Below are 27,843 nucleotides of genomic sequence, written 5' to 3' on the forward strand. Positions count from 1 at the left end.
CAGCAGATGAATGATGCATGATGTAAACAGTGTGACACAGACCTGTTCTGGAAACAGTGGGAAAGTAACAGCTTCTTTAATCCCCCCTCCCTGGGACTGCTGAGTTCCCAGTTTGTTGGCAAGGGTCTTGTTCTTTTGGAAATGCAGCACTTGGGTTACAGGTCCTGATCAGAGTGACTGAAAATGCTAAATGTGAAGGTCGGTCAGTGGCTAGGAACTTTGGCCAGAGTGGACACTCTTCATCACCACAAGAAAATAGTGTCCCTTGTCATGGAGTGTAAAGCCAGAAGCAAGTTATGACTGAGAAAATTTTAGAGGTATTTCCTAAAAAGATACTGGGTGATTTTTTCTTATTGCTCATGTGTCCAAGGAAATAGAGGTTTGTTAATTTTTTAAAAGGTATTTATGTGTTCTCTTCCCAGTCATTATCTATTAATGTCTCTCTCTTTAGAACGTAACTTCAGGGGGGTCTGGGAACACTATCGTGTTTGGTGTCAGCACCAAGGAAGAGGGAATCACTGTGTCTGGGGATCAGTACAGTAAGTCTGACTTGATCAGATGGATGAATGATCTCCAAGTTTTAGGGGTTTGAGAAAATAAAATATAATCTATTTATTTTCTCACTGCTTTTTCAAGAAGGTTATATACAGCAAAATTATGTTTACTGTGTACAATATAGAAAAAAAAATCAGTTTTTCTAGGAAATTTTATGATTTGTTCATTTCAGAGGACTTCCTAGAGTGAGTTTATATTCAAACTTGTAAAATTATTTAATGAATCGATACATCCATTGTTGCATGGTAATAAACAATTTTCTGAGATAGAGTCCTGTGATATCTTATTTCTTAGTATAATGTTTCCTAAATAGGAAAGGAAAATGTCATTGCTTTTTCAATCCATCATACCTTGCAGATTACAGGATGACCTGTGGCACTTGCCATGTGGTGCTCTGAGACACTCAGAACTTCAAGGAATTCCGTTGGCATTGTTGGTGTTACATCAGAGATAAATATGGACTCTCATACTCTGCCTTTTTTTAATCTCTCTGTTAAAGGCTGGGCTGTTTGAAGTAGGTCAGATCATATTTAGCTCTTGATTAATGTTATAAGACTACATCATACCTTTGACTTCCATGAAGAATTCCTCATTAATCTGTGGAGTAATTTCCTCTTCAAAACTGATGACATAATGTAAGTTTGTGTTGCTATTAGATATTTACTCATGCTTTTATTTTAGAAAAAAATGTGTCACCTCTGTGTACTGTACAGTCTCAGCTATTGCCCACTGCGTCATAGTTGTGAGATGACATTGTGAGATGCACCCATACAACTTGATTAAGGAACATGTGTCACCAAACATTTATTTTGGTCATTTTAAGGCTAATCAGGAATGGGACCTGTGCTTAGAATTTACGCATGTCCATGCAGGCACACAGGGGAGCGTATGCTCCCTAAAATATAAGGAAGAGGCAAGTGAAAAAAAATAGTGCACATGCAGAATAGGAGTATTACACCAGTTCATTGTGTCAATCTGTGTGGTTTCTGGAGTGTAAGGGTGGCTGAGGCTTTAAGAATGAGCTGAAAGCTAAGTACAAATAAGGGGTCTGGCCAAGGAAGGAGTGTAGTGAAACAATTGACTGTGGAAGGACAATCCTGGAGCACAAGGCAGTAGAGATCCCTGTTAAAAGGGATCCACATGGAGGTGGAGCTGGGTCAGCTCCACCTCCATGTGGATCAATCCTGTTTTACCTGCTCTTAAAGACTTCCAGCAGTAGATTCTCCCCACTGTCTAGGCAATTTAGTCCACTGGTTAATTGGCTGTATTTTGCAATCAAAGGCCTCTTCTCAGTTTATTGCTGCAAATATTCTTGAGGTTCTTGAACACTTTTGCTCTCATACAGTATTTGCAAGTAGTTGTATTGAAATTCATGGCAGTGAGAAATTGCATTCCTGAGGAATGTTTAGAAATTACACACATTTAGCACATTTCGAAGAAGTTGTCAATATTGAGACTTCTGATTTTTTTCTAACAGACTTGACCTTAGTATACTGGTCATAGTCCTACAGTCTTAATGCTTACATAGTTTGGACAAGTGACAATAAAAAGTTACAGACAAATGAAAACCACCAAGATTACAGACCTAAACTACTATTAAATCCATATTGCACAACAAAATATAAAACAAATGTTTAGTTTAAATTGGTCTCTATATTATCACAGACTTGTCCAAAGTGCCAGTGAAACTTTGATATAATTATTCTGAGGATAACTATCTTTATAATTTTAGGGTGTACATTGATGTTGCCTTGAATGTGTTGAATATTGTCTCATTTTATATGGTAATGCTGCCAGCAAGACGTTAATTATAAATTATGTCCAAATCATCCAGTGATATTCATACTTTGTGTGTTGTTTAATTTGCAAATGTTTTATTGCAGTAAGGCTAGAATTTATTTCTTCATTATTTTAAGTTTTTATTCTTAATGAGATAATCAGCCAAGGTTACATTTCTGCATGTAATTTCCCTCTTGTGACTTTCACAAGCCAATAGCCAGCCCCAAAGGCACAGGTATATTTTAGGCAGGCTGGACCCAAACACATTTTCTATGTGTCTTCCACACATCACAAGGTCACAAAATGCACTCTAAATGCTTAGCAAGGCTGTGTGAGGGTGACTGTCACATGCTTTCACAAATTCAGCAATTATCCTTGAGGCCAGAGTGGCGGGACATTTCTTTCAGAAGATCTATAGGAGAAAAGGTAATTGGAGAAAGTATTAACTTTGATGAGCAAGCTCATCAAAGCTTGCTGGATGAGCTTGACACATGCTGACATTGTAAACTTCTTTTTCCTTGACCCTGGCTGCCTACATTTCTGGGATTTGATCTCTTTGACACCTTTAGACAACTCTGCACATGTCCCTAAGACCTTGTTGCTGCTTGTGGTTTGCTGCATTTCACATAATACCTCTGATTTCCTGAATCCAAAGTTTTAAAGGACCAGCTGAGGGATTGCCAGTGTCAGAGATAAAAGTCGGGATGTTTTTGCTGTGTGATGGTTTGGTTTTGTTTTCCCCCCAGATGGATTTTTCCCTGTATGGTTCTAAGCTGTTTAAAAATCCTTTAATTTTCCCTTTTCTGTAGAAGACTAACAGTGTCTGGGAGACCAGTATGCCATCAAATTATTTTTGTTTTGTTTAACAATGATTAATTTTAAAGGTAGAACTGTATCCTTCATACCTTACTTTGTACCTTACCTTGTACCTTACCTTCATACCTTACCTTACATAAGTTGTCCAATGTTTTTGATTCCAAGGAATTTAATTTTGAACCAATTGTAAGTGTATGAAAGATGCTGTCTTCCTCCCCAGAGTTAGTGGTGAATAACAAAAACAAGATGTGTTTCTTTCCTAAGTATAACCAGCTGCCGTTATGAGGAATCTCAGGAATTCTCACCATGACACAGTTAAAGTACATTGTGTCATAATGTCATACATTGCCAGTTATCAGAGGAAACCTGTAAAAAGAGTTAGAGTTTGGGATTTCCTTATTTTTAGACTTCACATCAAACAAATTCCTTCTAACAACAGCAGTGAGCAACTGTGTCTCTTTCAGCATGCACCTCCATGGACAATCCAGGCATATGAGCTCCAAGAAATGGATGCTCCTGAGCTTTTGGACTGGGTCATGTCCAGCCATTAACTGAAAGAAGTTTATGCATTCATTGGTGCAGTTTCTTATAGTTGCATCCTATACCTGGCCACAGCCTTTTTTGCTTAACTGAAATTGTGTTGTACTGAGAAATTATCCCTGTGTAGTAATTACATGGAATTTTGAGTCTGGAATTCGATTATGTGTCATCAGAATTCAACTATATGAGAGATCAGGGCTTATCCATGACCTATCATAGCAGCACTGCTCTATGAAAAGAATAAATTCAACAAACTGCCAAGAAAAGCCTGGTGAGAACCCAGCCTGACAGACTCTTGGTTGTGGAAGGGTAATGGGGAGAGGGAGGATGCACTATCCAGTAGCAGCAGCTGCAGCGATTTGTGGAGTGCAGCCCCAAAGCTCCTCTCGCCCCAGGTGAGACAGATTTAAATGCAAGTCACCCAAGTAGTAGAGAACAGCCCTGCAGATTCCCAACTGGCTGAGGATGAGATGTCAGCATAATTTTTTCACTGCAGTCTGGTAGAGAGACCTGGCTTTAGAGCTGACACAAACCCAGTTCGGGATGGCTTTACATGCACCCACAGATCTTCTTCAAGTTCCTCCCCACGCCCTGCTACTCAAGTGACAAAACTCTTTGTTGTCTTGTGAAGTTGTCTTCACATTTCAGAAGGTGAAAACTAAGACTGGGATTTGGAGCCTTAAAGCCCTTTGGCACACTTTTCATACTTTTGCATATAGTGACCACAGCTTTTTTTTGGAGTCAGATGCCTGCGAGAAATCCCTACAAGTTTAATCAAATTTATACAGGAAAGGGAAGAAGAGGTAAGACCACATGCTTTTAGTCCCACTTTACCTTTAAGCATAAATACAACTCTTATTTGAATATCTATAGTAAATTAACAGAAACAAGTAACAAGCAGTAATGAAGCAATTTTGTTTAAAAATCTAAGCAAACACAAGAAATCATTTGCATCAGGCATTTAGTTCTACTTGCATTATGAAGGAATTTCTGAAGATCATTTAAACAAGATAGCCTTTGAGATAAATCCACAAATATGTTGCTACTCAAGTTTATATTGATCATATCTATTTGTCAGTGAATGGTTATCCTTTTCTGATAAGAAAATTATATAACATTAAAAGTAATTTAATTTTATGGTTCCAACTCGCTGACGTATCTTAGTTTAAAGTTTACCTAGAAATAGTCTTATGGCTTTGAGAATATGGGCTTTTTGCTGCTATTGAAATCTGAGCAGAACACTGGATACGAGGAATTGAAAGTCTTCACATAACTTTGCAATACAAGACGGATGGGAGGCATACCAGAATAGGAGAACTTGAAATCAGACACCTGGATGTAATGTGAGAGATGATAAATGTATTTTACACATCTACAAGAAAGAAATCACAGGTAAAAAAAATAAATAAAAGCACAGTTCTATATAGTCAAAATATGTTACAAACAAGAGATAGGAGGCATAATCAAATCAGGGCCCTCCAGGTATTAACAAGTCAGTGCTTCCTTGCATTGTGGCTTTTAATTTTCAGGGTAATATTAACTGCATATTTCTGGTAATGGCTTTTTCTCAGATTTCAAGGTGGCAAATGTGAGAAGAAAATAGTATTTTCACAATATAAAAGAAAAATCCTGTAAGGGACAGTGTCCAGTTAATTACAGCAGTACAAATCACACCTGAATGAACCACTTTATAAGTGTTTGTTCTATCTCTAGTCTGTTTAAAGTGCATTTATTTCCAGTTATCACTCATGTGCAGTTCTGTATTGGTCCTTCTATATTGTCTTTACTGTCTACTATATTTATTAGCTTATTAAACATAAACAGTTGTGCCTTTGATGTGTACAGTGGACCTACCATGGGTTTTTGGAAGGATCACTGAAAATTTACATTTGTACTTCTAATGGAGTTGCTAGTTATTGTCTTTACATTACAAGTATTGCAACTTTAAAAAAAATTTAAAATATTCATTTCTAAAATGATCTTTTGAGAATGGAGTGGGAAACAGACTGCAAATTTTTGGAAATATGTTTGAATGTAGAAAACTCTATACAAAAAAAAAATAAAGAAAAAAAACCAGAAAAATTGAGTCTGAATATAATATAAACGCAATATTTCATTATTTGTTTTAAAGTGTAATTTAGAACCAGTCTCAGAACTCAGGAAACAAGCCTCAGTATAATTTTGGTATTTTATTGTGAAGATTTTTTAATATTCACTGAGGGAAATACCTTGAATTAGGTAAATACTGCATTTCTGTTTTAATCTATCAGTTGGCTAAAGCAATTAGCATATTTTCAATGCCTCAGTCAAAATCCTACTCAGCTCTTTTGTTATTCCATTTCCTGAAAGATCCTGACATAAAGGATTGTTTGAAACAATTGATGTTACAGCTCAGATTTGGAGGCATCTATGGCAAAAAGCAGAAATCCTCTTGACCAATTCACTGTGTTTTTTTCTTGCAGAGTGGGGATCTCACTTTAAAGGTGACAGCAGCGTGCTGGGGCTGTAACCTGTGACTGGTTCTTGACCTTTGGGTAGCGCAGATGAATCCCCACGGGTGCTGTTGGCTCTGCCCGCTCCCCACTGTCACATTCCACTGCCACGGGGGGACAGAGCCTTATTTATTGGCTCCCACTTGGCCACCAGCTGCTCTCACAGCGTGCAGCTGTGTTGTTCTTAGCACAGGCAGACCCCTGCCTTGGAGGGAAGTCCGGTGCCCAGCCCGCAGAGGAGCGCTGTCCTCCGAGCTGCTGGCTGAACCCCCTTGACTTCAGGTGTCAGAAAGTGAGTGACGGGAATTGCTGGAAGATCACGTGGTATTTACAGTGCCCTGTGGATGTTTCCTTGGCTCATGACTATGCTTTAGTTGCCAAGGAAGCTGGCAATGAAGAGCTGAGAGGACCAGTGATGGTCCTAGTTTTCATCAGAAACTTCTAAACCACATTAGATTAAATTCCACACCTATCTCATTTTAAAACTATGCTTCAGACATCTGCCTTACTTCTCACATGAAGTAACTGTAATTAACAGGCCATGATTAGGGGGTATATTTTTTTGCAAAAGATGAGAGTAGAGGAGTGGGAGCTTGAGATCATTAAAAACTTCTCATCATTTGTTTTGCAGTATGGGAGCAAGCTATGCATTCCTCTTGGATACAAGGATATCTAATTGCTAGTAGCAGCACCCAAACTGGAATGAACGGCTCTGGGAGGTAGTGACAAGAATCTACTCATTTTTGTCACCAACTTGATCTTCTAATTGTGTGGCTACCTCATGCTTCAGCACAGAGACAGCTATGCAGTGAATGACTTAGTGACTCAAAATACAGGTCAGTGTACTAACAGTGATTTTGAGGGAAAAATCAACTTTCTTCTCCCCTTTGCTTGACTGAACCAAGATAATATCCCTCACAATGGGATCAGCCATTTCAGCACAGAAAATTTGAGAAGGCACTTAATTTTCCAGGGTGGTTTTTGGTATTTGAAAATATGTGACTGGTCAGCTTGAAGTGTTTTGCTTCTCAGGCAGGTAAGATGATTGTAGCTCACAATGGGCTGGAGACCTGGACCTTCCTGGCTCTTTCCCTACATCACTAGTCACTGCTGAATTAATCCAGTCTTGTATATCCCAGGAGATTCGTAGGCTTGGAATTTCAGTGAACACTAACCAAATCAATATTATCACAGATCTCTTTCTCAGCTTTGCTACCTCTTTTCTTAAAATAAAGGAGTAACACATTTACATTTGAAGAGCATTATGGTACTCACATCACTTGACTGGATATAGTAATTTTGGGCCAATTGCATTTTTCTTTTTTCTCTGTGGAACCTGCTAAGGTTTGTGGCAGAGGTCAATGGATCTGTCCCTGAGGGCTTAACAGGTTTCCCAATATAATAAAAGCACCAGAATTTTAAATCAATTGAAAGAAATATATTTTTGCTCTTTTCTTAGCCATATAATTGCCAATAATTTTTTTTTGTTGTTGAAATTACTGCAGTGGTCTTTATTGGTCTTTATTTCCCTCTTGGTATTTCTCTTCAGATAGTGATTTATAAAGTTCCAGGTTTACTCAGGAAAGAAGGAGAAAGTTATTGGGAGGTTTTGAATGGTAGGAAAGATGTAACAAAGATAAAATCTTCTCATCATACCTTTGAAACCCATGGGAATCACACAAGAAGCATTCCAGTGAGTGGAATCCACAGGCAAAGGTTGGTATGAGAAAAAGTAGTGAGCAAGAGTATGTACTTCTCTAATGCTTCTCCTATTTTGAGAGTTGAATAATAAAAAGGATGCAGTTTACTCAAGTCCCAGGGATATAGTATTCCACACAATTTGCAGCTTAGGAAGATTCCCTCCCAGGAAGTAGATCTGCTGTGTATACACTAAAACTTCAATTAAAAGGGTTAGGGGTAGGAAGAACATTTCTCGTTGTCATTGTTTAGGAGGTACTTGTTACGAGGTACTTCAAGGGTACTTTCTCCTGAGATTCCGTGGGGGAGGCCTTGCTGTGATGAACCCTTGGGGCAGCTCCTGCCCATCCACCACTCCCCTGGAGTGTGCAGTGCTGCCATGGAGTGCACAGTGGCTGCCATGAGTGCACAGTTCCATCTATGAAGTGCAGAGTGCCCCTATGGAGCGCACAGTGCTGCCATGGAGTGTGTGCGGTGCTGCCATGGAGTGCTCAGTGTTCCCCTGGACTGTACAGAATTCCCATGGAGTGCTCAGTGCTGCCATGGAGTGTGCAGTGTTCCCATGGAGTGCTCAGTGTTCCCCTGGAGTGTACAATGTTCCCATGGAGTGCACAGTGCTGCCATGGAGTGCTCAGTGTTCCCCTGGAGTGTACAATGTTCCCATGGAGTGCACAGTGCTGCCATGGAGTGCTCAGTGTTCCCCTGGAGTGTACAATGTTCCCATGGAGTGCACAGTGCTGCCATGGAGTGCTCAGTGTTCCCCTGGAGTGTACAATGTTCCCATGGAGTGCACAGTGCTGCCATGGAGTGCTCAGTGTTCCCCTGGAGTGTACAATGTTCCCATGGAGTGCACAGTGCTGCCATGGAGTGCTCAGTGTTCCCCTGGAGTGTACAATGTTCCCATGGAGTGCACAGTGCTGCCATGGAGTGCTCAGTGTTCCCCTGGAGTGTACAATGTTCCCATGGAGTGCACAGTGCTGCCATGGAGTGCTCAGTGTTCCCCTGGAGTGTACAATGTTCCCATGGAGTGCACAGTGCTGCCATGGAGTGCTCAGTGTTCCCCTGGAGTGTACAATGTTCCCATGGAGTGCACAGTGCTGCCATGGAGTGCTCAGTGTTCCCCTGGAGTGTACAATGTTCCCATGGAGTGCACAGTGCTGCCATGGAGTGCTCAGTGTTCCCCTGGAGTGTACAATGTTCCCATGGAGGGCACAGTGCTGCCATGGAGTGTACAGTGTCCCTATGGCGTGCACCGTGCTCTGACTCCCTGAGCAGCTCCTCCCACTGGTGCTGCTCACGATTCCTGTGCTGTGCCCAGGATCCATGGATAGGCCAGGAGGCTGAGCACTGCTGCAGGAAACTGCCCGCCCCCAGCACCCAGAGCAGAGTCCAGGCTGCCAGGCAATGAAGGTCTTTAAGAGTGTCATGGGAAGGGTCAGACACCCAGAGAAGGGCGCTGCAACGACTGGCCAGCTGAGGAGGTCAAAGGGAGGAAGACCTTTTGTTGTTTATTAGAGAAAATTTGTGATCCTGCAATGTTTATGGGAATAATCCTTGGTAGTAAATAACAATGCAGAAGAATGTCTAAGGAAAGATTTTATTTCTATGACTGATCATAATTTTATCTAACTTTATCTAATCTTCAATAAATCATTGTACTGAACCATTCCATCTTCCATATTTGTGCAGTTGTCTCTAGATCAGGATGGTTCCTTGACATTTATTAAACACAGACCTGAGACTATAGTCTACCTATGGAATGGTACTTTTTGGAAGTTGCAGTATTAAATACAGATCAAAGTGCTGTAGTTTTCTTATTTAATTTTTTTTCCTACATGAAAACCACCCTGAATGTCTTACTTTAAGCATATTTAATGTTTTAGTACAGAAAGCAGTTCAAAACTAGGGAAATCTGAAAGAATCAGATTCTAACATCTACTGCTGCTGATTACGGCTTATTACACACGGAATTGCAATGACATTAGTGAGTGCACTGGCAAGATAAGTGATTTTCATCTGATCCAATGAAGGGTGGTGGTCCATCAAATGAAGAAAAAACTTCTATTTTAATTGAGCTACAGAAAAGCTCTTGTTATTGGGACTGGAAGATGTGCACAAATGTGGACAAACCAGATGATGGAGGACATGGAATGGAATTCAAGGTTCCTGGCTGCCCAGGCTAGAGGGCAGAGTTAAACGATGGCAGTGATGAATGCACATACCACATACCAACATGAAGGTAAACAGTCACTCTGTAACCACCCAAATAAATCTGAATACACAATCAGTGTTTCTTTGAGTGTTGGATGGATTTTCCCTGTGGAACACATGATACATCTTGCTATATAAATTTTAGGAAAGTGTTCTTCCTTCTCATTTGGCAGCTGCTAACTTTAATGTGTTTAAGAACAATGGCAGCAGTTTTAAAAGTACCTCAGTGACACTGAAAATCAGAGAAACATCAATGTATCACGGGTTAGTTTTAGAAATATCTTTGTATGTTAATGTGAATTAACTCCTACCCACTCCATTCTAACAAAAAGTTGTCTGTCTTTACTGTCATGAATAATCCTGAGCGTTTGCCATAGAACATTTATATGCATGCCTAAATCTAGAAGGACTTTAATCACAGAATCAGAATCACAGAATAACAAAATGTGTCAGGTTGGAAGGGACCACAGTGGGTCATCTGGTCCAACATTCCTGCTCAAGCAGGGTCATCCCGGTGCAGGACTGGCATCCAGAAGGTTCTTGAGTATTTCCAGTGAGGGGGACTCCACAACCTCTCTGGGCAAAATCTTTCATCAAAATAAAGCTCTTGATCCAAGGTTGCTCAGATACCTCTGTAAATGAAAACGCAGTAGCTTTTCTTGGAGAGAATTTGTAAGAAGAACATGGAGCTCTGGAGCAATAGCCAGAAGACTCCTCTGCCAAATTGATTTTGTGTTTAATGTTTTGCATCCTGTGTGAGTCTAGGACAGAACAAGAAGCAAAGATCCTGTGACTGTTTTAACTTTGAACATGACACCAAGGGTTGCAGAAGAAATAGTAACAGGATTAAGATACCAGCATTGATCCGGAGCCTTCCTACTGGATCAGACAGAAATGTTCTGCTGTTAATGAGAAGTGTGGGTAACCTCTGTGTAAGCACAGAGCTGTCACCTCCCTGTGTTTGCACACTGCTATTGTCTATCTGTGCTCCTGTTTGATATCTTCCTACAGCTTAGCTCTTTTCTACATTTCAGCTGCTTTCTGAACAAGGGCATTTTAACTTCTTAGGCAGGACTAGTTCATATAATTGCATGACTGCAATAAAGCTCGTGTCACTTCAAACATATAACTTTTAGTTTTCTTGATGAAATTTTGGATCATAAATGAATTCCCAGGTTAAATTTCCTTCTACAACACTGTCTGTCCCACATCTGTATTATTAGACCATTAAGGCATCTCAAAAACATAGATAATCTCTTCTAAGTGTGACTGTCTTTAAAAAAAAAGATGCTGACCTCCAAGCCAATGTAAATAGATAATTTATGGAAATAAATAAATTAGTGTTGGAGCCAGACTTGTCCCAAATTCTTCAGTGAGTGGAGCCTTGGACATAATTGAGAGATCAAGAGTCATGAGGTTAATGAGGTCATGCTGCCAGGGCCTGGTCTGGGTTTAGTGTAACATGAAAGACACAGCTCTGATCTGAGTGGCACGGTCACTTAGCAGCAATAGCTCCCACCACGGGTCTGTTGGGAAACCCGAAACCACCCTCGGTCAGCGCCTTTTGCTGCGTGATGCCCCCAGAAGCCACACGTTCCTCTGCACGTGAAACCACTTACCCACCCCCTCTTGGCCTCTGTAAAGGGTCTGCCAAGAAGAAAGAGGGGCTAACAAAGCTTCTCCTTTTTAAATATGGGTGGACTGTTGAACCCACCTAAAAGATTGCTAGAATAGTAGCAAATAGCATTTGATAACTCTTACTAACTATCCACTAAGCTGTATTTGAACTGTATTAAAGGCCATGTTTTACATTGCACGTTAAGAAGAGCTCTTACAATCAATAGCTCTTATCTGAATGATGGGAAAGGTGAATCTCCTGGTGCTGAATGCTTTATGACAGCTGACCTGTGCCAGTACAGACAACTGCTATCAACATTTTTTTATTGTTGATGTTCTCAGGATAGTGTGTGATAACAAACCTCAGATAAAAAGAATAATGGCTTGTTGCGAAACATTTTTGTCCCTGTGCACTGAACAAGAAGAAGTTTCTGTGGAAGGTGGACAAAGTTCCTGGGTGGAGAGAGATGCCTGGGGCAGGAGGGGAGCAGGTCCCCAAAAGCACAGCTCTTTTTTATTTTTGTAAAGTAGTATCCCTAATACTGGACAAAAGCAGTGTCCTGCATGCCACAAAGCATATTACAGTTTACTAGAAAATTTTCTATGGACCACTTTCTCTATTGGAATATAAAGTTATAGAAAACCCAAAAGTTTCTTGAAAAGACTTCAGTCTCAACAAAGTTCTGACAAATCACTGGGAATTTTCAGAACTTCATCTTTTGTTGCCATATAAGACCTTTCATCTGCACCCTCTGAAACCCAAAGAGTTTGCAAGGAAAAACAGAAAATAGTTTGTAAAAATTGAAAATGTTTCCCCTTCAAAGTTTGAAAATGGAAAATATTACAATTCATTTTTCAATTTTATTTAATAATTTACTGTATATAATATTAAATGTAACCTCACACTGTAAGCCTTACTTCTTCAATGAAAGAAAATAAAAGTTTTTTTGGGTTCCTTAGTAAATTAAATGCTTCTGATTCCTTCACTGATTTTTTTATCAGAAGGGAAAGCAGAGACTTTATTTTTTGCTGCATCTAAAAAAGAAAATTACTTATTGTCTCACACACATGTACTTTGTGAGCACTGCCAGCTGCTGAACTAAGTTATTGCAGTTCTTGTCAGACTCCTGCCTTCATCTTGACTGTCATTACCAGATTTTGTCTTCCCAAAATAAAACTGATGAGAATTGCAACACCTTCAGTCAGCAGTTTCCAGGGTCTGAGACTTCAGCAGTTCTGTAGTTTCCCAGAAATTCTGGAAATAACCTATTTATGTGTTTCTATAATAACATGTAGGAAAACTTCATTTCCACACAATTCTCTGGACTTCTTCATCTCAACTTTGGCTAGACTTCTGTGAATTCAAGTATTTTTTACACTGAAATTAGGCTGCTCAGTAATTCTGTGGACTATGATTTCTTTTGAATTTTTTTCTCACTGGCTGCAAAGGTTCATGTTTACCAAACCCAGTTAAGTTTTAGAGTAATTTAAACTTAATAACATTAGTAACATTCTGTGTATGAGTTCTAGAATTGTCAATTTGGATTTTACAAAGTGCTATGGTCAGGCTTTTTCTTGACTTTTGTTTTATTGCAACCCACTGGCTCCATCTTTGCTCACTGGTATTTCCATTTGATACAGTGGCTGTTATGCAATATTCCTTTGAATACAGCTGATGGCATAAAAAGTTGATAAACAGAGTTAGCATCAGAGATGAGGGGATTTGGTTTTTGTTTTATTTAAATAGAGCCTTGGGCTTAAAATTTCCAATCAACACTTTAAACTGGATTGCAGAAGTTAAACATCAACACATCTATTAACTGTATTTTACTATAAAAAGAAACTCTTCCAAATACACAAAACATTAAAAAAAAAAAGAATGACTGTGTGTGATGTGATATGTTGAAAGACTATCTTAATGGCATCTTGACCCAAACCTTGTGATGCTGTTCCATGATCTTTTAACTAATGTGAGAATCATGGAAAACTGCTGCCAGATTTGATTAAAATAAGAAGCAGATTACTCAGGGAGAACTTTTCTGTTCCTACAGCCAAGGCATCATAGCATGGCCAGTGCTGAAGAAATGCCACCTAGCACTGCCATGGGCTGTCAAACCTCTCATTCCCCAGCAATCACAAACAAAATGCTAAGATTTCTACAAGTTTCTCTAATTGAAGGTAACACTGGATCATTCACAACATGGATTCAGGTCATGACTAGGAATGGAAATAATTTTGGAGTCAGTGATGGATGGTCCCCTGTTGGTAATAGATGCTGGGCAGGAACTGATCCCCGGTTCTTAGGCCTCTCTGCAGACCACAGAAAAACACTAAGGCCTTGAGAAGTGTACAAAAATCTGATAGATTCTTCTTGGGGGTCCCCAAAAGGTTAAGAAAGGAATGTTTGCCAATAGACCTTGTCTTCTTCCTATGGACATATTCTGTAATTCTCTTTTTTTCTTCTCAAGTCTATCAAAACTCGAGTGAAGCTCTGTGGGAAATGGAGGCTGTCTGGATGTCAGCTGCTGCAGGCTGTGAAAGCCATGGCTGGTATCAGCTGCCTTGTTATCATTCCCTCTCCTTCCATGGCTCTTTCTCACTGTTTACTGGTGAAGGAAACACAAAAGGCTCCTTAAGCAATGCAAGTGTTCTTTCTCAGCCTTACTGAAGCCTTGCCTTCCAGCCTAATGGATACAAAACTGTCCTCAGTTAAGCTTATATGCTTATTTAGGAGTCAGATGACATCAATGAATACACAGGAAAGTGTATTTTGGAAGGTTCAGCCAGGACAAAGCAGTACTGCACATCTTACCAACACCAAATGTTTTCAGAAGCACCTCAAACCTCTGCATTTCTCCACAGTGGTGGAGAAAAAGAAAAGAAGAAATCTGAGACCTTGTTCTTATGTTGGAAAGAGTAAAATGATGTGTTTGTTTTTTGGGGTTTTTTTAGTGATTGCATAAAGCTCTAGTATGAAGATGGTCACTGATAAAAATAATTTCCTGGGTACAAGGAAGGCTCCAGTTGTAGTAATGATATGTGGGAGGCAGCAATCTTTACTGGGGCCATTCTCTGAAATCAAGCTCCACAAACTTTTTCACCTTCCTCAGCAAAAAACAGTTCATACATTACTGTTCCTCATACAGCACCTGCTTTCCTAAACTGCTTCTCTAAGCAGCTCAGAGCAGCCTTTAAAGCCTAAAAGTCACAGGTCAAGGAAGCATGATCAGTTTGGCAGAACAGTCTCAGGCAACATTGGTTTGCAAGCAAGGGCAGAACTTTGCCAACAAGGAATCACCCAGGGCTGGTACAAAAATGGAGAACAGCTTCTTCCTAGGAAAGGCACTTGGTGTTTATTTTGCTGGAGGCAGAGGATGGCTTTGGATCATGTCGTGTTCCTGAAACTGGAGCCAGGGCAGAGGTGGGCACAGAAGTGATACCCTAATGATAATTTGCTGCTGCTCTGCCTCTGTCCGAGGCTGAAGCCCGTGGCTGGAACAGTCTGCTGCTCTGTGTCAGTGGCACATAACCCAGCACGGAGAATGCAGCTACAGCCTTTCCAGTCCTGACATCTTGGAATCATACTGAGGCTGCAGGATTGAAGACCAAGGAATTCCACATCAAAGTGCAAATCCTAGCTGGTATTACCTGAATAGCATCTTAGCCACAGACTGATTCTAAGAACTTATCTTTTTATTTCTTTTAAGGAATTTTTTTGCCCATTATCTTCATTTCCCTCCCATAACTAGGACTGATCTTACTTTGCTGCGATCAGATTTGCTCTCCTTCCTCTAATTTGCACAGAGGAAGGGCACGTACAGAAATTTTCTTGAAAGAAACAGGAACATTTCTTGAAAGAAGGTTGACACTATGATCAATGAGGATCATTGATCCTCTTGTACATTGTGCAGCACTCATTTCTTCCTACTGGCTCCTGCTAAACATAATCAAAAAGAGCATGACAGTAAAGTGTCACAGCCATACACTATTGCATAGGAGGTATTAGCTGCCCTCTTTGAGCATCATCAATAACACTGGACCAGTCATGTGAAAAGAGAGCCACTTGTTCCTTTACTATGGCAGTTTTCATTATGCTTTCCTGGATCTGATCATCTAGCAGTGGTAGCAGTTAGAGTGGATATTTCACTGAAATCTGACAATTGATGTTGTCAGCTCCCAGCCAGGCTACTGGAGGATGCCCTATGGACAGGGAGAGACTCCTGTGGCTGAGGGGGATGGTGTAATATAGTTCACATAAAGTACATTCACAGTTCCCTGAGGAAAGGGGCAGCAAATGTGCCAGATCACTCTAAAATCACTCTTAATGTGAAATGAGGTTAGAAAACAAGTTTAATTTACAAAAGGTGAAGAGGAGCTCTTAAATCAATCTAGAGACAAAGAGGCTGGAAACACAATAAATGGCTCAATAAATGCCTGGTACTTCATTGCAATTTCTGCCTTTTGTTTATTTTTTCCAGTTAATGGAGTTGAGCACTGAAGTACACAGACACAAATCATTTTGGGTGCCACAGCTGTCTGTTTCTTAAACAAGTCACATTCTCCCAGTGCTGTCTTTCCAGGTAATCATTATTGGTATATGGAGGACATGTAGGGATAGTACCACTATTCTGTTGTATTATTCCCTTGGTGTGGATCCAATAGCCCAGAAGGTCTAGTGGTTTGTTTAATATAAAGAATGTGATTCTGTGCAGAAAGAACTTGTTCCTATCATTTGAACAGGAGGTAGAAGAGGGGTCAGCTCATTTTCTTCTGAGTTCCTTCACTTTTGGGAAGTACAGAAGCATTTCTGAAAGCTCTGAACGAGCTATTGCTCTGTGAATGCCCAGAATATTTCAGCTAGCAAACAGCTCTCTGATTAGAACTCAGGTAAAGATAACACATTTGTGGTTTATATTTAATAGAAATGAAAACTGCAGAAACGCCACACTGTAAACAGTGCCACTCTGTGCAAATAGTGCTGCCAAGCTTTTCACCCCACTCTGGTGGGCTCAGCAGTAGCTCTGTTGGGATGTTGCCTGTCTGGAGCTCTGTGGCTGCAGGGAGCCATGGGTCAGGTGCCAGAGCTCCTGCTGCAGGCTGGGCAGGACTCAACGCAATGTCACACAGGGCTCTGTGCTGAGCAAGAGAGGTGAGCAGGAGGCTGGGCTGAGGCACAGGGTGGGACCCTGAGGATCCTCTCTGTGCTCCCTGGTCATTAGCTTTGGTGTCTCACGAATGGCTGCCCATTGTCCCCACACACAGACATAGTGGGGGTTTTCTTTCAACAAGAGGTGTCAGCGGTCACTTCTGCAGATGGCTACTTAGCCCAGCTTGTGCAAGGCTGCCTTGGCCTGCTTACCGAGGACAGTGCAGTCTTCTGCCTGTTTTGTATCTTAGAAGCAGCCAAAATAGTTTTTGCCACTTATTGCTTACTGTAGCAATCAAATCAACTGGATGATAAAGCAACAGCAGCAACTACCAGCTTCAGTCTTTTATTTCCTGCAAAAGTTAGAAAGATTAAATATTTGATCTTTGAGATTATTGATGCCCATTCTTGTTTTTCTTTCTCTTTGCATATCCTTTTAACCAGCTTTTGGGAATAATTTTCCATTCCCCTTTATTTTCTTTCCTAAATGCATTGCACAGTTTAATGCTTTCAGATGTTGTCAGGGAAACTGAATTTTGAACCTGGTTTGTCAAACAAATCAAGGAGCAATTATTTTTTGGATCAAAGATGTTCACATACTTTTTAAGGGAGTATTGATAGCACATTTGTGTACAATTACTCAGCATTATCAGTGACAACTTCTTGTATTATAAGTCATGCTGTTCAGCAGGGTATTTCCTTTAGATGCTTTAATCGGGAAGTACTAGGAAGCCTGACCCAGCTGTTTCCAAACAGAGAGAGCAAAAAATGTTTTTGACATATTCAACTAAGCCTTGCAGCTGTTTCCTCTGTTTGTAGAGCAGTCATTGCAGCAAGGTAAAATTTTCTGGGCAAGGAACACTCTGGCAGTAGAGGTTTGCAGGAAGGAGAAGGTTATTTCTCTCTCTTGGAATTTGGGCCTGCATTTGGGCTAGCACCTCTCCCAGGTGAAGTTGCAGCTATCCCTGTATGTAGTTTCTTCCCTTCTGCTGCTCATTGGAAGGGAATGTGGACAAGCACCAGGCTCTGCTGCTGCTGGGCAAATGGTGTGTGCTGGGATGCATTGTGTGGGCAGCCCTGAGCCCTCTTCTTCATTCTCTGCTGCCCCTGTGAGCACACAGCTTCTCTCTGCTTAGAGTGGTGACAAGCCACATCGTCTTAGCATTCAGGGAAACTCAAATGCAGTGGATGCAGGAGGGCTCTGCTGGGGTGGGCATGCCAAGCTGCCACCAAAGTTGGCTGCAGCCCATGTGACGTCCCAGGGCTGTTCCCAAGACTCTTCTGGAATGTGCAACTCCCCCTGAGGTCAGTGGGTATTTTCAGTTTGTGGCCAGGCACCTGCACTTTGCCATTCTGGCTGCACAGTGTTGTCCAGAAGTTGTTTCCAGTTTGTAATGTTGCTATCTACAGAGACTTCAACTCCTCTAACATTAAAAAGAAATTTTAAATCAGTATTACCTTACACTTCATATAGCTATCTCAGGAAAAGGGTCCTAACACACTCTGAGACATACCTTTAAATAAAAACAATTTGCACTGTTTTCTCAAGAACCTTCTTGTACTTTATGTCATTTATGTTACCTCCACAAGGAATTCTTTTTCATCAAGGTTCTGTCTGTCAATGAAAGTCATTATGCACTCAGAACTTCAATCAGTGAATGGAGCCACTAAATTGTATAGGTATTAGATTTTTACTATTTGGTAATGAAAAATGGCTCTGTAAACCTGGGAATGAGAGTAAAAAATATGCATGCACAGACTGTCAATAATTCTGGGTTGGTGTAAGGCAGCACTTTCCCACTGCATTGATACAAGCTGTGGTACAGCTTTCACTGTCCTGATTACAGGATACACACAAACCCTGACTGGCTCACCAACACCCTGGAAAATCTAAGGAAAAGTGATGTGACACAGCTTGTACTCTAGTCCTTCTCACACTTTTTGAAGAGCTTCTGGAAGATGTTTTACTACCCTCTTCTAAAGCAGAAATTTTATCTGAAAATGACAAATCAAAATTAAATTTAAACCCCCAACATTTTTGTTTATGTTTGCAACTCAAGACTTTGTTACCGAAATGGTTTTCTTGTTCTTTTGTTTTCCTCACCTTTTTTCAAGTTGTAACATTTGCTCTATATATGTTCATAAAGTAACATATTTCAAGTGCTGGAGATCCAACTTAATAGTAAATTTCCCATTTTTGTTTGAAGTGGCTATACTGCTGCATTGCCAAACTTCTTTATAGAAGAAAGAAAAAAAAAATCAAGCAAATAAAAACCTAGTAAGGATTGTATCCTGGTCTGGGCTGTGTCACAGGAGGCATTACCAAAAGGTCAAGCAAGGTCATTCTCTCCTACTTTGCCCTTGTTAAACCCCACCTGGAGTATTGTGTCCAGCTGGGCTCCCTTACAGAAGAAAGACATTGACCTGTTGGAGCTTGTCCAGAGGAAGGTCATGAAGAAGATCCAAAGGCTGGAACACCTCTCCTGTGAAGACAGGCTGGGAGAGCTGGGGCTGTTCAGCTGAAGGGAAGGCTCTGGGGAGACCATAGAGCAACTTCCAGTGCCTAAAGGGGGCTGCAAGAAAGCCAGAGAGGGGCTTTTTGCAGCGACATTTAGTGATAGGTCAAGGGGAAATGGCCTTAAAGGAAGGAGAATAGATTTATATTGCATATTATGAATAAATTTTTTACTCTAAGAGAGGTGAGATACTGACACACTTTGTCCAGAGAACTTGTGGAATTGCCATCCCTGGAGGTGCTCAAGACCAGGTGGGATGGGGCTCTGAGCAGCTTGGTCTAGTGGAATGTTCCCTGCCCATGGCAGGGGAGTTGGAAATAGATGATCTTTAATGTCCCTTCCAACCCAGGCCATTCTATGATTCTATCAAAGGGCCTGACTCACTTAATTTGAAAGAAACATTGCTGGAAATAATGTAATGCATTTTCACCTGTCTGATACCCTGATCGTACACCACAGTTGCTGGTGGATAGTAACAGCGCTCCGTGGTGCTGGGGCCCCCATGGGATCTTTCTCTCGTTTGGGACAAAAGGGATCCTTTATGTGTTTGTAGGAATGAGGGCTGCAGTGCACGACCTGTGCAGAGGGCTGGTGATGGACAATTAACCCTCAAGTGTGGTAACTGCTAAGTCTTTCCAGCCAGACTTCTCAGGGCTTTTTTGAGGAAGGCAGATATTTAAATAAAGACTTTGATATACAAACTGTCAAACCTGTCAAAGGACAAGTTACCATGGTAAATTCTCTATGGTAACTATCTCCCGATGCTTTTCAGCTACCAGGCACTCTCCAAGAGATGAAAAATAAATTAATTTGTACCTTAATTGAAAAGTAAGTAACTTTCAATTAATTAGGTCACATTTGCCACGAGGTACACAGGGGTGCATTCACTGGGAGGTAAAGAGGAGAGTCGCAGCTGAGCAGCGCAGCCGGCGCTGCCCCTTCCCCCGGCGGAGCGCCGGCAGCGGGGCAGGCGCTGGCGGCAGGCGGGCGGCTCCGGCCGCTGCCAAAGCCCCGCCGGTTCCCGGTGAGCCCGGCAGGGAGCTGTGCTGCGGGACGGGCCCCGCTGTGCCAAAGCCTCGCCGGTTCCCGGTGAGCCCGGCAGGGAGCTGTGCTGCGGGACGGGCCGTGCGGGGACAGGCAGGGACCGTGCGCTGTGAGCGAGCCCGGCTGCGGCTGCGGCTGCGGCTGCGGCTGCGGCTGCGGCTGGCGGAGTCAGCCTGGGGAGCGGACCGCGGCGCTTCTGAAAACACCACCCACTTAAAAACTCTTGGGGTTTTACCTGTTGTTTTGCTTTGGGGTTTGGCTGTGGGTTGAGTTTTTTTTTGTTGGTTGGGTGGGTTTTTTTGATTAGTCGGTAAACAAGTCTTATTTCTATCAGCGAGCAGGTTCTGCCGCTGCTGGGATCGGCGTGCTCCGTCCCATTCCCAGACTCCTGCTGACACCTGCTGGCCTCCCGCTGGCGGGAAGCTCAGAATGCTGCGGGACGTCTGCGTGGGAAACAGGGCCAGCTCTCCTCTCTTCTTGCTGCTGCTGCCTTCGAGGCTCTGAGCTGCTCTGAGCTGCTCTGAGGCTCTGAGCTGCCGGCTGCTGAACTGTAGAGGAGGTTTATAGTTTAGAACAAACATTTACCGGGCTAAGCCTACATTAATGCCACGACCATGGCATAAGAAGAATATCTCTACTTTGCACCTGGGAGGACTGTAAATATGATCCTTAGGTGCTTCAGTGTTTCTTCTAGATTCTTCTGAAAATGGGACAGGCCAAGATGCTGACAATGGAGCAGAAATCCACTTCACACCAGCTGGGGCTGGCTCACCACAGAATGAGGCATCCCACAACCTACTCAAGGAGACAAGAATTTCAGCTGAGCAGAAGATGTACAGTGTAACTTGACTCATCATATGTTTCAAAATGAAACAGCAGTGCTGGCTATTTGGCATCGTTTATGACAGGACATTATGAAACATTAATTGTTGGAGCTACTTCAGAGTTTCTGACTTTACAGGGATACTCAGTGCAATGCTGGAGTCAAATAGATATGAGGCTGGAGAATCTAGTATTTATTTTCTAGCAAGATGAAATTACAGAAAGACCTAATTTTCTGTTGCCTTGACTGAAGTACAGTCACTTATTTAGTAGGCTAAAAAAAAAGTGAAATGTAAATAATTTCACATTTCTCTAAATGACAGTGCAGCCAGGGTAGCAGGAGACACAGTCTAAAAGTTTGATGGTTTCATGTTGTTCTTTGCAAGTGAATGTCCTGTAATTTGAACTGAAAGAAGTGGTTTTGATTTTTTTCCCCCTTTTAGTTTGCAGTTTCAAACTTCAAAAACTGCAACATGCAGTACTGTTGAGATTTAACCCCAAGAAACCAACCAGGTATCATAGAGCAAACGACTCCTCTCCTACCGACAGGATCAGGAGAGAGAGCCAGAAGCGTAACAATTAGAAAACCCTTGAATTGAAATAAAGGCAGTTTAATTGGGAAAGCAAAAGTTGCACACAAAAGCAAAGCAAAACAAGGAATTTATTCACTCCATCCCACAGGCAGGCAGGTGTTCATCTTCCCCAGGAGAGCAGGACTCCATCACACATAGTGGTGACTTAGGAAGACAAACCCCATCACATCCCTGCCTTCTTTTTGGGCCCACTTTATATACTGAGCATGATATCACATGGTCTGGAGTATCCCTCTGGTCAGTTTGGGTCACCTGTTCTGGCTGTTTTTCCTCCCACTCTCCCATGCACCCCCAACTTTGTCATCATGGCAGGACAAAAGCAGAAAAGGCCTTGGCTCTATGTTAGCTCTGCTCAACAGTAAAAACCGCATCTCTGTGTTATCATGCCCAAATCCAAATCGGAACCCTGTGCCAGCTACTGTGAAGAAAATTAATTTTATCTCTGTCAAAACCAGCACAAATACAAACCCGTTACTGCTACTTGCTGGAATTAGATAAATGGAGTATTGAATGAAACACTGCTGCTCCTCACAGACCATGCTGTTCTGTGTGAGGTGCTCTTTTTGGAGTGAATAATGATGAGACTCTCAGGGCTGGTTTGGTTTATTACTGTATTGCAGTGTCAGTGTGAGAGGGACAGCTTTCTCTGAGGAATAGCTGAGCAGAAGGAAAGAAGAGCTGCCATCTTGTGTGGGGAGCTGAGACTGCACTAAACGAGGCTACAACTTTAAGACAATTAAAAATGTATTATACCTTTGGGAATTTATTAAGTAAAGATGGTTTCACATTACTTCCATACTTTATATTACTTTTTAACTAATAAAAATAAATCACTTCAACCAGGAGTGCTGTTTTTCTGGCTTCATCAGTACTGCAAGCTCATTGGGAGGATGCCAAGGAAGTGAGAGCAGTGACCCATCCATTCTTTCTATCAGAGACTCTCAGCAGAGAATTCTTCTCAGCACAGTGGATTGGCCACAGAGCAGGAACAGCAGCCCTGTACACAGAAAATATCTTTGTGACCTTTTGTATACAAAATAGAGTAACCACAACTGAGTTTATGATGTGTTACATGGTGCTGTTGAATCAGATGGCAACAGGCATCTTTCTCCAAGCCTCTTGGTATGTTCCTATAAGATATGTATTCAGTGCTTTTTTGTTGTTGTTGTTGTTGCTGGATGTGGATGATTAGCACAAACAGGAAAATAAATGTCCTTGTCAATACTAGAAGCAGAGCAATGTTATTCCATCTTCTGTTTTCCAACTCCCTCCAAACTCCTGAACCAAGATCAAATGTGAGACCTACAGTAGCAGATTATGAGTCAGTCCAGATGGACAATATTGTGTGCAAAACCCTCACCTGCTCTCCCTCTGATTGCCCTGGGCAAGGAACGTGGGATGTCCTGTTTCTGGAGACTATATGGGCACTGTCCAGCATTGTGTCACCCACAAAGCAATTGAACCCTTGTGAAACAGTGGCTGCATTCCCTGTCTCTGTCAGTGAGCAAAGATAGAATGACACCTATAGAGGCTATCCCAGCCTCTGTGGATAATCCCAGTGCTGTTGAGAATTTATGAGATACATACAGATCTCAGATGAGAAATGATCATCACAATTACCACTGATGAGCAAGAGAAAGCATTGCCCTTTTGTTTGGCTTAGGATCTTCCTACTACATCACATGGAAAGGAAGTTGGAGTCTTTTTCAGCCACTAAGGCAGCAGCAGGAAGTATAAAAAAAACTCCTTACTTCAACTTTTGCCTTTTGAGAGTGAATTTGAATTTTTAATTCAATCACTGGTTAAATCCAAACTTAACAAGTTGGGCTTCTAAATCAACTACCTCTTGTACAATCTCAGTGTATTTTTTAATTTGGAGTTTACACACAAAAGTTACAGTGATCTTAGTCCTGCTCTAACTGTGTCTGTATCAAGTTAACACGGTGTGCTAATACAACAAAATAAACAGTATGATCCCTTATTCTTGGGCTTGTGGAAACAATTCAAACTGTCTGCTGTCAAAGCAGTACTGGGGAGGAAACCCAGCTGAGAAGGTTAAGATGTCTCAGCACCAAACTTGTTAAAATTGTCCTTTTTGAAGGCCTTACACCAAATAACTAGGGATGTGCTAAATTTAATGTCATCTCAAAATCAGCCCTTTGAGCACCCTTTCATAGATCACTAAGAAAGACCAGAGAGGAGCCACTGACACAGTTTGTCTGCCCTTACTTTCATCAGAGACAGTTTGGATTTTTTGCCCTTTCTTTCTAGTAACTGATAAGCAGAAGATCTTACCAGCTCTAACTTCACCCCTGCATTTTTCTGTAATCTTCTTGAGACCCAGCACTGTTTCACTACAAGCAGATAACTATCTTCAGTAAACCCTACAAGGATTAATGAGAACAGTAGTCATCATCTACCTCTATCCTCTAAACATGATCTACTCTGATTAGCTATTAAAAGAAAAATCTGTTTTCCTAGGTAGAAAACAGTTCATTGGAAAAGGACTCAGGCTCTGTGTCTTAGAAAGGCTCTACACAAGCTTGGATAAAATCTATTTATTCTTTCTATTCAGCACTTTCAAGCATTCAAACCTCCTTTCAGACACAACTGCCCCTGATGTCTCTTCTCATCCCATCCATACCTTATGGAATGGTATCAACTCAGCCTCTGATGGAGGTAAAAGCCCTTTTCATTGTATGTCCTGTTTCATACAGCATTTCAGAACATGTAGCCATTTTATGATTTCTCACCTCCTCTCATTTTACCTAAAATCCTTACTATTATTTTGTACATACACATGTACCTGGGATTTAATCCTATTCCCACTCTTGTTCCTGATGTCCCTCTCTTGCCAGTGATCACCAGTGTATCTTGTTTGCTGTTTTGATCTCCCTCTGGTGTTGCTTTCCAGCTATGTGTCATCAGCAAGCCCTACAAGAATGCTACTCTTTGTGACAAAATCTGTAATGAACTGTAATGAATGAAATCTGTAATGAAACTCCTCCCCAAACCAAGCCTCTCAGGGCTCCTTTTTCTTCTCTCAACCTGATACTTCTCTTTTCAACACTACCCACAGCTGTTTTCAGCCGTTCATAATGCTTTTATTGCTTCTGTTTTTCATGCTTTATCTATTAATATGTCATGCAATAGACTATCGTATTCACCTAAGTCCAGATTGCCAAGAAAGTCAGCTAAGACTGACATGGGCTCAATTTGGTATAGATTGTCATTAATGAACTGATATGAATTAAGCCCTCTAGTAGACACCCCTATTTACATATTCAGCTTATCAAATGTTTTTTGGGCGAAGAAAGGACACAATCAGACACAAATGTGAGGGGAAAGAAATCAGATCTGTATTTGTATGTACTGTTTTCTGCTTTTTAAGCTTGCATAACTTTAACTCTTTGTATGGCTTTAACTCTTCTTTACCATCATATGATAAATATATTAAGAAAACTTGCTAGAATGTGATTCCACGTTCCTATTCCTTTGGTGACTTACATGACTGAAGCCCATGTCTCAGTTTCCTAATTTGAACATAAAGACTATATTACCCTGAGTGTGGTCATTAAAGAAATATTTCAGGCTGGAACATTACTATTGACTTTGTCATTAAGAAATTTTCTTTACTGCCTCATCCTGATCTGTTTTTTGCAGCCACAGAGAAGCTCTCAGCACAGAGAGAAACACAAACCTGAACTACATCTGTGCATTATCCCACTGGCCTGTACTTAGGCTTATAGGCATAAATCAAGGAGCACTCTAATTGCAGTCCTAACCACATACCAGAAACATCCATGCTTTCAAATGTGAAGTATGTGTAATCAAGTTCCAGCTATTTAATTTCAACTCTAGAAGCAGGTGTAGCCAGGCTGTCTCAGTTTATAGAAGGCCAGTAACTAATCAAGATAACTTCACTTACATGTCTCAAAAAGGTAAAGGAAATTGACTCACCTAAATGTGTCTTTTTCTGAAGTTTCCTCTATGGATCAGAGAAGCTTAGATGGCTGGAACAATTTACAGTTATAAACTCTATCCTGACCTTCTTTTACTTATTGTAATCTGTAACAAGTTTTTAATTATTTCAGTGTGGCTTTGATGTCATATTACCTGCTGCTTGGAAAAAAGAGGACAGGATAAAAAACCCAGCAAAATTTGCTTACTGCAGAAACCACTAAACAGAAATACACGTAAACAGAAAATCTTACCACAACAGAATGTGGAATAAAAGTTGCTATATACCAGTTAAAGTAGCAAATATTAAAATAAAGACTGAGACAAGGTAGAAGGATCAAGCGATCTCTATCCAATTGCTAGGACAGTGACAATATGTGGGGTGGTTTTTGTTTTGTTTGGTTTTTTTTTTTGTTTGGTTTTGGTTTTTTGTTGTTGTTGTTGTTGTTGTTGTTGTTGTTGTTGTTGTTGGGAAAAGGGGCAGGTACCTTTTAACAGTAATTTTATTACTCTTAAAAATCACCCAAGTTCCTGATCATAGTGGAATGACAGCTGAGACAGTTCTTTTTCCTAAGATTAATTTGTGTATCCACATCAAAGAGTGACATAGTACCTTGTATCTACTTGTTGGGTAGAGGAATATTTGGTACTTAATCCAGTTTAATCATCTCCTTGAGATTCTGGGTTCTGTATAAGTAGGTAAGCACAGTCATACTATGCTGCATCTTGCACAATATCAAGATATTCTTTAAGCAATTTGGTAGGAAATTTATTTAGAATGAGACTTATAATAACAATCAAAAGAGAAAGTTTCCCATTGGTGAGTTTGCTTTCAAGTACACCTCTACGATGGAATCTATGAAATCTTCAGTATGTACTAAGGTCACTAAATCATGCAGGGTTTATTTTCAAAGAAATGAACATTTATGACATTTTTAACCAGCTAAGTTGGTGGAGGCTCAACAAATCCAAGTGCTCTCTCCACTTAGTCCCTGATATGCTCTACTACAAAGAAGCCAATTGCTGTGTTTTCTTACAACGGGGAGCACAAGTGTGCTGAGTGTGAGAGGTTAGAGGTGCTGATGTTGAGTAACTAAGCTGCTGATGAGATAAAATGGAAAGATGAAACCACTTTACATTTCTATTTGTGTAATTTTTGTCTTTATACAGAGTGGAGGCTTATGTTGCATGGAGGCCTCTGAAAGACTTGCCACACTTTCAGCAAAACTATAAATCTTACCTTTGTGAGCTCATTATATTTCTGTGGCATAAACCAGTATTATTCATTTCTATACCAGATTGTATTATCTAAATCCTGCCAAACCTGGGATTTGAATGTATGTCCTTGTTTGGCAGCAAAAAGGTCTGTTCTTAGGCTACACAGCTGGCCATGTTTAAGCATAGTTTTGAAAATATAAATGCAATGAACCCTGTTTCCCATGGAATCAAAATATCGTGCAATCCTAATTTATTGTGTTTAGTGATTAAACAAATAATTTTTTCCTTAAGTATTCCAATGGCCATCCATCAGCTCTTTCAAGATTGAATCTATAGTACCCTTCTAAATAGCTGCAGAAAAGTCTTTCATTAATTATCACACATGTTGTTATTACTGCATGTACACTGCTGGCTGCAAAAATAATTCTTTGTGTTTCTTTGCTGTAATTTATTGCTTCTATCCTGGCATAAAATCTACTCACTTGAGCCTCATGAGTCTAACCAGCACTACCACCATGTAGAGAGCTCGGTACACAGTTGTTGTCACAGAATCACAGAATCACAGAATCACAGGATCACAGATTAATAAGCTGAGTTGGAAAAGACCAACAAGGCTCAGTGAGTCCAGCTCCTGGCCCTGCGCAGCACCATCCCCAAGGGTCTCACCAGGTGCCCAATAGTCCAAACACTTCTTGAGCTCTGTCAGGATAGGTCTCTGATCACTTCCCTGGAGAGCCTGTTCCAGTGCCCAGCCACACACTGCGAGAAGAACCTTTTTCTAAAATCCAACCTAAACCTCCCCAACACAATTTCAGGCTGTTCATCTCCTGCCACTT

General features: G+C 41.0%; 1 protein-coding gene across 6 annotated transcripts; it reads left to right on the forward strand.

Moving 5' to 3' along the window:
* The first annotated feature begins 4 nt into the window (after positions 1-4).
* Positions 5-20,910, forward strand: LOC121340134. 6 transcript variants are annotated; one of them, XM_041412607.1, is made up of 3 exons: positions 5-317; positions 6,814-7,018; positions 7,732-9,704. In XM_041412607.1, exon 3 carries the CDS (start codon positions 8,341-8,343, stop codon positions 9,286-9,288), a length of 948 nt encoding a protein of 315 aa, XP_041268541.1. In that variant the 5' UTR covers positions 5-317; positions 6,814-7,018; positions 7,732-8,340; the 3' UTR covers positions 9,289-9,704. The 6 variants fall into 6 exon arrangements, 4 of the variants coding, with proteins under 4 accessions (XP_041268541.1, XP_041268543.1, XP_041268542.1 ...); XM_041412609.1 differs by lacking the exon at positions 5-317 and adding an exon at positions 3,890-4,493; XM_041412608.1 differs by lacking the exon at positions 5-317 and adding an exon at positions 5,157-5,182.
* The last annotated feature ends 6,933 nt before the right edge of the window (positions 20,911-27,843 follow it).

This window comes from Onychostruthus taczanowskii, unplaced genomic scaffold (assembly GCF_017590055.1).
Source record: "Onychostruthus taczanowskii isolate IOZ18803 unplaced genomic scaffold, ASM1759005v1 scaffold4, whole genome shotgun sequence".
Lineage (NCBI taxonomy): Eukaryota > Metazoa > Chordata > Aves > Passeriformes > Passeridae > Onychostruthus > Onychostruthus taczanowskii.